General features: G+C 46.7%; 1 protein-coding gene across 1 annotated transcript in view; it reads left to right on the plus strand.

The window, feature by feature from the left end:
* NISCH (nischarin) overlaps window positions 1-10,317 on the plus strand; it is a 74,855-nt gene that overhangs the window by 59,838 nt on the left and 4,700 nt on the right. Inside the window, exons 15-17 of the mRNA XM_025209648.1 lie at window positions 1,514-1,688; window positions 2,894-3,047; window positions 8,270-8,398. Coding sequence (XP_025065433.1) covers window positions 1,514-1,688; window positions 2,894-3,047; window positions 8,270-8,398 — 458 coding nt within the window. The remainder of the gene's footprint in view (window positions 1-1,513; window positions 1,689-2,893; window positions 3,048-8,269; window positions 8,399-10,317) is intronic.

A 10,317-nucleotide genomic window follows, 5' to 3' on the forward strand; every position in this document is an offset into this window, starting at 1 on the left:
GCGGCTGCAGCGATCGCCTCAGTGGGATTGACTGCGGGGGAGCCCCCCCGGTCGGCAAGACTGGTCGGGGGGGGGAGGGCAGCACTTGCCGCAAGCCTTCCATTTTCCCACCTCCACCAGACTCTCAAGGCTGGAGCCCAGGGGAGTTAATGGCAGGAAGCTGCTCTCTGGCTCAGATTCATTCTCCCATTTTCAGGTTTCCTTTTCCTTATGTTCTTTCCCTGTGTTGTCTTCCTTTTCCTCTGACTTATGGGCTCTTTTATTTGTTCCACCTCCATTTCTTCTTGTTCGATTTCTTCTCTCTCCCACCCTTCTCCGTGTCTTGGTCTCTCTTGCTTCCCCCTCCTTTTCCTGTTTCTTCCTGAGCCCCCTCAATTTTAGATATTACACTCCCCGTTATCCTTTCCTCCCTCCTGCAGGGTCTCAGCCAACATTTCTAGTTCACTCTCGCCCTCCTCTTCCCCTCACTGTCCCTTTTTGATTCATGCTGTTCCTCAGGGGGTTTGACTTTGTTTACATAGGCTTTGGAACACCTGCAGAATAGGTGTCCCACCCCCCACAGCTACTGCATTTTAGGGACTCCTGGCACTCTGCAGATCTGTGTCCCTTCCTTTCACAGCTGCAACACACCATGAGGAGACAGTGTGCCAACAGGTGCACCTCCTTGCCACATTTGCTACATTGCTTTGGTTGCCCATTGTATATTATAAAACCCCAGTGGAATCCCAGTTGGATCACAGCTGGGAGGTGCTGCACCCTACCTGCATGCTTTCAACACAGCTTGTGCCCTCTATGACCCCGTCCAAAAACTGTATTTGTCCCACACCTTCTTTACATAAAAGTTCAAGGCACAAGGAAACATTGTTTTCTCTGCTGGGGCCCAGCCCACTGAAATATATGATAATCATGAGCCTTTTGGCTTTGGGCTAATGCCATACATAGTTTGTAGCATATATAAGTAGGTACAGAAGTGTTGCATAAAAGAGTGTTTATGGAGTACCTGTGCTAAAACTAGCAGTAGTTTCCAAAATGTAATATGTATCAATTCTGGATGAAGTTAAGTCTATGGGTACTATATGCAAATTACTGCAGGCATGTTTATTTCAAGGTCACTGTTTTCAAATTTGACCTCACTTCCACATGCTCAGGGAGAACAGGGTTTGATGATAAAAAGGGGGCAGGGGCTTCAGGGGGAAAAAGCTGGGGGGAGGATAATACATTTTTTTCCCTGCTGTAGAAGTGGGAGGTGGACAAATTCCAGGCCAGCTTCCAATAATTAGAGTCTGTCCCTGGAAAATTATAATGCATTATAAATTTTCCTTATATTCAGGGTGATCTTATCTTTGAGGAAATATGGTAACTAAATGGAGGCCCACTGCTATGAAAATCATAAGAGTTTATTCACAACTACTGAATGAAATGGAAAACATTTAACATTGCTTAGAAGGTGGGAGTTGGGACTGTTTCTGCTTATCAGTTTGCATGATGACTTTTGATCTCTTATGTCTCCTAGCTTTTGCAAGCCTCATTTGACCCTGTCATCTGTATATCCATCTGAATTCTTGATGCAGAAAATTACAGAAGATAACCAAATTCCAGTTTACCTTTCAGTCCCTCTGTCTCTTCAGTATGTGGCTGGGCTAAAGGGAAGTGCTATTATAGAATGTTTCCATAACAGCATTGCTGAGGTACTGTACAAAAATCAAAGGGACTCTTTCTAGGCACTTCTAAACTTTTAAAACTAAAAATGTATTTAAAAACCTTTCTTGACTGAAATTTAAGTCTAGAATTTAGTAGATACTACTAAATGTGGAAGCTGATAAAGCCTAAATCTTCCAACAGTTCCTATTTGGAGAAGCCCCATAGGAGTAAAAATGAGACATTTCAGAACTTGGTTTATCTACCAGGTTCTCAGGGCCTAAATTAGCTTCATGTTTGACTTAAATAATTTACTTTGAGAATGTAGCTCTTTTTTTCAGGAAGAGTAGAAGGGGAGGTTGCAGACAATTGGTTGGATGTCCATTATGATAAATTTGGCTAGCAACCCAACTAAAATAACCAGCTTAAAAATAGAATTAATCTTGTAGTTTAGAATGATCGGTCAAAATATGAACATCAGTTGAAAGGCTGTTTAAATCTATGGTGAACATCACATTTTTTGCTTTTTACTTGAAATCTTGTTTAATTATCTTCATCGAATAAAAAAAAATAGTGAATATTCAACAGATGTATTATGTATGCTAGCCTAAATATCGCAGGGAGTTAATGTAAAATTAGTAAACATTTTTTCTACTTAACAGCAACTTTTGTATGCCTTTCATGTTGCATTTTCATATTCATTAAAATGTTTTACAAAGTATATGTTACTCCTGTTTATACAACTGGGGCAGCTGACAAAAAAGTTAAGGGACTTGCACAGGGTTGCATAGCACACTTGTCAGAAGCTAGAATTGAAGGGAGCAACAGCTAAAATAGTAGCACCAAGACTAGCTTTGTTAGTCATGTTTCCTTCCTCTTTCATAAAGCTGTTTGAAATCAGGTACTTTCACGCTACATAAAGAGTTTATGTGCTTTTTGAGATCTGGCAGGCATTGTAACTTTCTAGAAGCCCTTAACAGTTTCTGGTGAACTCTATCAAACTAATAGTTAATGGTTTTGCAAGCTAGAAGGTAACAAAAATCTCGGCATTTACTTTATCCCATCTGTAAGAACGTTTTCAGTGGTCGCTGTATTTCTACTTAATGATTATGTTCCCACTGGATTCTGGTTAGGGGGTGGCATTGGATTGCCAGGAAAAGCAATTTCTGAAAACAACTTTTTGCAAGTCATAGGTGAAGAAAATGTATAGGCTTAAAACATGCAAGTTAATTAAGAAATACAATTGGTCTTGTAGGTGGAAAATGAAGAGCTGAGGCATCTTGTGTGGTCTTCTGTTTTATTTTATAAGACTCCTGACATAGAAGTGACAGCTTGTGTGCTGCTCTCAACAAAAGCAATTTACTTCCTGTTGGATGATTCTGTAATTCATGCTAGTGAGCAACAGTTGGGTAAGATATCTGTTAATTTTTGAATCTCTAATAAATTTGCATGTTAATGGGTAGGTCTCTCTCTGTTTTTAGTATCACACTTTGAATTCATGCAGTAGCTCTTATGTTATGTCTTGTTTTTTCCCTGGCTTACATATGGGACTTCTACCTTTCAGACAAATATTCCAAGTATTTTGCTCGCTTTTTTTCTCGGATAGCCTGTTCATGGTTCTCCTTATTGTTACTTCTTAGGCACCAGCACCTTTTCATTTGACGTGCCTGCCAGGGCTGTGTGAAAAGTCCGTAGAGTCATATTATGCCCTTAATTCATATGCGTAAGTCATAGGATATACCAGTAGATCTCACTGGATGTTTCACTGTAGCTCTGAGAATGTGACATGCTCCCAGTAATTACCAGTTTGGGGACAAGGAAAAGCAAGCTGCTTTTCATACCATACTATGTGGTAACTGCATGCTGGACTAAGAGTTCCTCATATGATTATTTTTAAAAGGAATGGAGCATAATATTTCTGCATGGATAATGAACAGTTTTATTCTGATAGACCAGGGGTTCTAAACCATTTTGAACTCAAAGCATCTCTCATTGGACTTAAGCTTTTATTAATTGAGCAGCACCCAATTAAAAAAACTAACATGTATTATAGTGCTTACTTCCTTGCAGAGGCCTGGCAGTAGGGATGGCAGATCATCTGGGCAGGGACAAGGCTGAGCCTGTGTTTATCTGCTCAGTTTATCTGCTTATCTTCTCACACCTCACTGCACCTTTCATAATATCTGGCAGCACCCCAGGATGCCCTGGCACCATGAGAGTCACTGTGATAGACACTTTTTTATGTTTCTCTTTGAAAGACAAAGAATTTACTAGTAATAGTTCACTGTAGACAAATTGGTCTATATGGTAGACAGTTTTCTTCTGATTTTAGTGGGACTTGCTTAGAGGTGCATCAGTCCATATCATATTGGCACCGATAAAAGGAAAATTGACATAATTGGCAATCACCTTTTTTTGGCTGATATGACTGATAATGTCCCCGATAAATGCCACGTGCATGGGTGCAGCAGAGCATGCATGCAGTCAGGAGTGCAGCCCAGCAGCTTGGAGAGCAGAGTCCCTAGTAAGTCTGTTGGATGGAAAGGAAGGAGTGATGGGGAGCAGATCAAGGCCCCCACAGTGAGGGAGGCACTGGGGCAGAGGCAAGTGCTGCCCAGCCAGGGTAGTCCCTAGTAAGTCTGTTGGATGGAAAGGAAGGAGTGATGGGGAGCAGATCAAGGCCCCCACAGTGAGGGAGGCACTGGGGCAGAGGCAAGTGCTGCCCAGCCAGGGTGGGTTGCAAGCGCAGGCTGTTCCTCTGCTGGGAAGAGCCTGGCACTGCCCCTGGCCCCAGCCCACAGCAGGCAGCCTGCTTTTGCCCCACCAACAAATACAGTGGATACATGCCCCCCATGCCTTCCCTGGGGGTGCATGCAGTGGCGGGAGCCACTCCCCACTTCCTCATGCCCCCTGGATGAGCTGATCGCAGCTCCACCCCTCCCTGCCCCAGCTGTGCAGCCCCTGCCCCAGCCCCATTCTGAGACCCCCCATGGTACATCCCTTCCCTCCCCCACTCCCCTTCCTCCTAACAGACTTACCAGCTGGATGCTGCTCTCCAAGCTGCCAGGCTGCATATGGGCAGTCAGATCATTATTGCCAGTATGGCTTGTCAATAATAGTCCATTGCTGTCGGTCCAAAAATCTTTATTGGTGCACCCTTGGACTTGCTTAATCATAGTTTCATAGTTTTAGGGTCGGAAGGGACCTAATAGATCTTCTAGCCCGACCCCCCGCCAGGGCGGGAGAACAACAAAAAACCCTAAAAACAAAAACGGGACTCAAATGAGTCCAGCCAGGTAGGCATCCAGCCTCTTCTTAAAGACCCCCAGGGTAGGGGCCAGCACCACCTCCCTTGGAAGTTGGTTCCAGCTCCTAGCCGCCCTAACTGTGAAGTAGTTTTTTCGGATGTCCAATCTGTACCTCCTCTCCATCAACTCGTGCCCATTACTCCTTGTTATGCCAGCGGGGGCTAGGGGAAACAGCGTCTCCCCCAAACCCTTCTGGTTCCCCCTAGTGAGTTTATAGACGGTCACCAGGTCCCCCCTCAGCCTTCTCTTGTGGAGGCTGAATAGGTTCAAGTCCCGCAGTCTCTCACTGTAGGGTCTGCCCTGTTGTCCCCGGATCATGCGGGTGGCCCTCCTCTGGACCCTCTCCATGTTGTCCACATCCCTCCTGAAATGGGGCGCACAGAACTGGACACAATACTCCAGCTGCGGCCTGACCAGCGTCGCATAGAGGGGGAGGATCACCTCCCTGGCTCTACTCGAGATGCACCTGTGGATGCACGACAAGGTCCGGTTAGCCCTGCCAACCATGACCTCGCATTGTCGGCCCATGTTCATCTTGGAGTCAATAATGACACCAAGATCCCTTTCCGCCTCCGTGCTCTCAAGTAGGGAGCTCCCCATCGTATAAGTGTGCTGCTGGTTCCTACTACCCAAGTGCAGCACCCTGCACTTGTCCGTATTGAAACACATCCTGTTCCTGTTTGCCCACCCCTGTAACCTATCCAGATCCTTCTGCAATCTCTCTCTCCCTGCTAGCGTGCTCACCTCCCCCCAAATTTTGGTGTCATCAGCGAATTTAAACAGGTTGCTTTCCACCCCAACATCAAGATCGCTGATGAAGAAATTGAACAGCGCAGGCCCCAGGACCGAGCCCTGGGGGACTCCACTACCCACCTCCCCCCAAGTCGAGTATGATCCATCCACCACCACCCTCTGAGTGCGACCCTTCAGCCAATCTGCAATCCATCTGACCGTGTAGGCATGTATGCCACAGTCGCCTAGTTTATTAATTAGGATGGGGTGAGAGACGGTGTCAAAGGCCTTGCTGAAGTCCAGAAAGACTACATCCACCGCGACACCTGCGTCCATGGCCTTTGTGACCTGATCATAAAAGGCAATCAGGTTGGTCTGACATGATCTCCCCCTAATAAATCCATGCTGATTGCCCCTGAGCTTGTTTCTCCCTGCAGCATTTTGTTCATCTTGTTTCAGCATTCATCTTGTTTCTCCCTGCAGCATTTCTCAGTTTAATTATGCATGTATGTTTTGGCCAGATTGTAGTTTGTGCTTCGAATTAGATGCGCGCTAATACATCAGTCCATATAGTTTCAGCACCAGTAAAAGGAAAATTGACATTATCGGCAATCTGCTTTTTTTGGCTGTTGTGGCTGATAATGTCACCAATAAATGCCACGTGCATGCAAGCAGTCACAGCATGTACATAGCCAGGAGTGCAGCCTGACAGCTTGGAGATCAGCGTCCGGCTGGTAAATCTGGGGGGGAGGGGCAGATTGAGGCCCCCCAGTGAGGGAGGGACTAGGGCTGGGGCAGGGGCAGGCAGGGCCCAGCCGGGCAGGCAGTGCCCAGCTGGGGTGGGGCATGGGACGGAGCCATGGGCAGCTCATCCAGGGGGCGCAGGGCGGGGGGTGGCTCCCTCCACTGCGTGCACCCCCAGGGGAGGCATGGGGGGCACATGTGACAGGCCAGTAGGAGGCACTTCTGTGCTGAGCCACCCGCCTCACTGCCCTACCAGGAACCACGCTTCAGGTGTCTCCCCTGGGGTACCTACATCTGGCCAACCCCCCCCCCGGAGCACACCCACAAACCTGGGGTAATTGTTGCCACCACCTGGGGTTTGGTCTTTGTTAGGGCTCTGTGCCACCCAGGGTACACAGACCCTGTGGACCTTGGGGTTGCTTAACCCACCGTGGTACTTTGGGGGGTACTTCTCAACCTGAAACATTCACAAATAGCCTCCCTTAGCCAGCCAAGCAAAAGGGAGCTAAAAAGGCTTGCCTCATCCCTCTCAAGTAGGTACAGCAAGGCTTGCTATAACACAGCTTTATTGATCGAAGAGGGTAGGCATGCAGAGGGTACAGGTCAGAGAAGTATCAAAAGAAAAACCCTGAGCAAATGGAAGCGGCTTGATAGCCTTTTGATACGCTTCTAGAACACTTGATCCTAAATTACTGGGTAAATTTCAGGTAGGTTACTTGCACGTTCATCCAGAGTCTAAAAGAGCTCCAGAGACTGTTTGCTTGTTTCCATGTTCCCAAAGATGTATGGCGCCTTCCTTATTGAGGGACCCTCTTATACACCTGTCATGTCTTCATCACTAAGTTCCCACCAGGGCTGTTCTCGGTCAGGGTGGCACAGGCGGTAGCAGCACTGGGAGAGGGGTTATGGGGGCTATAGTGAATTTTGGGGTGGCTATAGCCATAACTCCCCCTCCCAGTGCCACTGCTGCCTGGCACAACCACAGTCCCAGTCCAGCCCCCCCTGCTAGGAAGAGCCCAGCGCAACCCCTGGCCCCGAGTGCACAGCCGGCACCCTGCCCTCGCCCCACTCACAGATGTGTGGGGCACATTCCCCCCATGCCTCCCCTGGGGTGTACACAGTGGTGGATGCTGCCCCCCACCCCCCTGCACCCTCCAAACACACCACCTGCAGCGCCATATCACACCGTGCCCTACACTACCCCAGCTGGTCAGCTCCTGCCCCAGCCCCACTCCCTTCCCCACTATGGGGGGCCTCAATGTGGCCCCCACGCCCCTTCCCTTCCCCCCCAACAGACCAGCTTGACGCTGCTCTCCAAGCTGCTGGGCTGCATGTCAGCAATCGGATCAGTATCGGTCGATATGGCTGGTCAATAATCGGCCATTGGTATCAGCCCAAAAAATTTTATCTGTGCGCCCTTACTAAAAATAAGTTTTAAAGTCCTCACACCTTAGGAATGGCAGCTAGTGGCGGCTTCCTTAAATGTGAGATCTAAATCCTGCCTTTGAGAGTAACAGCCAATCAACATTCATTATAATCAACATGTTTATAAAATATTTCTTCAAACAGAAGGCATATTTCTTCAAACAGAAGACATATCTTTAAAAACAAAGTGTTTCTTACAAAATTTCCTATATATCAGATTTAATACAAAAAGTTTTTTACATGTACAATAGATGTCTTTATTTGATTATTTTTGTCTTTTTTCCCTTAAATTGAGAGCCAGAGAATGTTATCTTTAAAGGTGTCTTCCTTGAAGGGATGCAGTAAGCATTTCTTCTTTGAAGGGATGCAGTAAGCATTCTTCCCTTTGTGTCTTATATTATGTATTCCTTTCCATTCATTAGGCTTTTGGAACCAAAAAAACTCAGATTATGAAAATAGCTCTTTTCACCTCTCATGTTGCTTGGTACTAAAACTTAATGATCTGCAATCAGTAAATGTTGGACTTTTTGATCAGTACTTCAGGATTACTGGTAAGTACATTTCATGCTTTACAGGTATTGTAGAATGGTCTGGTCTTAGGTAAACTCTTGTCTTTACTTTGTTCTTGATATGTAGGATCATATTATCTTGCTGCCTCTTTGTGTTTAATTTAATTTGCTTTTACATTAATTTCACACTGGTTATGCCATATAAATAATCACAGCTGAGAAGTCAAACCATTTGAAGTGATATAAAAATGTTTCCCCCTATTTTGGGGTTTGAAATTTTACACTTGCACTCTGACTAGGTTAATTTGAATGTAAGGAATGACTTAAAATCACTTGAGTTGGTCTTGAATGGTGGGGTGGAAGGCAGAAATAAACTTTCTTCAATTAACTGTTTTGTATCTGATAAATATTTATTTGCCTTTAAGCGTGCACATTATAGCATGTCAAAGGACTAAGTGTTCAGTTAATGAACACAGTGTACCGTGTATGTTTAGGATTTTTCTTTAATTTGTGCATATGAGTGGATTAATGAAGTGAAACTTCAGGATAATCGGGGTGTCATGCTGGTATTAGAATTTGTATTTGTAAGTTTCATCACTAGTGCTTCTGTAATTACATATGTAGGCAGTAATACATGAACTGGTGGGATTTGGTGGTGCTGGACAGCTGGAAATTGTGCCTATGCTGCAGCTGGGGGCTTGGGGAGAAGTGGTAAAAGTGACTAGGGCTGCATACAAATGTTCAGTTCTAGCTGTGGCAAATTTCCACTGCTAGAAATGATTTCAAGAGGGGGAGCAGTATAGATGTTCAGTCTGCAACTGCCCTTATGCTCATTGTGCCTTCCCCAGACTAGGGTGATCTTTCCATTCCCAGAGGGACTGTAGCATTGGGGTGAAATCCCCACCTGACTCTCTCAAATCAGGGACTCCTGCGTGAGAAGCAAGCAGGGAACTGCAACTCCCATTGCTAGGCTTCTTGACATCAGGAGCCAAGTGGAGGGAACAATACAGCAAAGCCCCTGACTGCCTCTCACACCGGGAACTCCTATATGAAAGGTAGGCCGGAGCTTTGTCATGCTGCTCTCTCTGCTCAGCTGCTAGGCATCAGAAATCAGTGCAAAGTGGCACAGCTGCCTGCTTGCTTCAGAGTTCCCATTGTGAGACAGTGACAGGGGCTTTGTCCTGCTGCTCCCTCTGCTCAGGCCTTGATACTGGGAGCTGAGCAAAGGGAGTGGAGCTCCCCCTGCCTTCTTCCCCTTGTCCCTCTCCACTTCCCCCTCCCACTTCCATCCCCAGCGGCAGTGCCGCTGAGCACCAGGGGTGATGATTTAAAAGCTGGTGGGGGCAGGAGACAGGCTTGGGGAAAACCTCCAGGGGGTGGAGGCTGCAAGGCAAGCAGGTAGGGGGCAGTGCCTGCTCCCTGAGAGCTCCTGGGATTTCTGGAGTGAGGAGCAGGTGGGGAACAGCTGGCAGTTGCTCCTTCCCTACCAGTTTGTGGGAGGGGTGGGAGCCAGCTGCCCCTTGTGGCTTCTCCAGACCAGTGTAACCCTGGTCTCTGAAATGCATGGGAGTTGTTCTTGCTGCTCCATTCCTGTTGCCTTGGAGGAGTTAAACCAGAGGAAATTGTGGGGACGTTTGGTCTCCCAGGAGAACCTTTTTTGGGAGTGTTTTCTACCTGGCTGTTGCCGAGTTATTTTTTTTCCTCAGAGCAATTATATTGCTCCAGGAGAAAATGCCTGAATGTCTGCACATTTTTGGTTTCTACCAAGAGAATACCAATTCTCCCAGTAGAAACTGAACATCTGTGTGGCCTAGGTTAGAACACTGCCCCACCTCAGACCTGAGCTGGGTTGTTCTAACCCATGCCCCCAGAAGGTTGCCAACTGCTGATTTACAGCAGTGTTCCCCTTGCCAAGAGTCTAATTCTTCCATGTGGAAAGTTGTGTGGTCTCACTTTCCCTA

Source organism: Alligator sinensis, unplaced genomic scaffold (genome assembly GCF_000455745.1).
Source record: "Alligator sinensis unplaced genomic scaffold, ASM45574v1 scaffold487_1, whole genome shotgun sequence".
Taxonomy (NCBI): domain Eukaryota; kingdom Metazoa; phylum Chordata; order Crocodylia; family Alligatoridae; genus Alligator; species Alligator sinensis.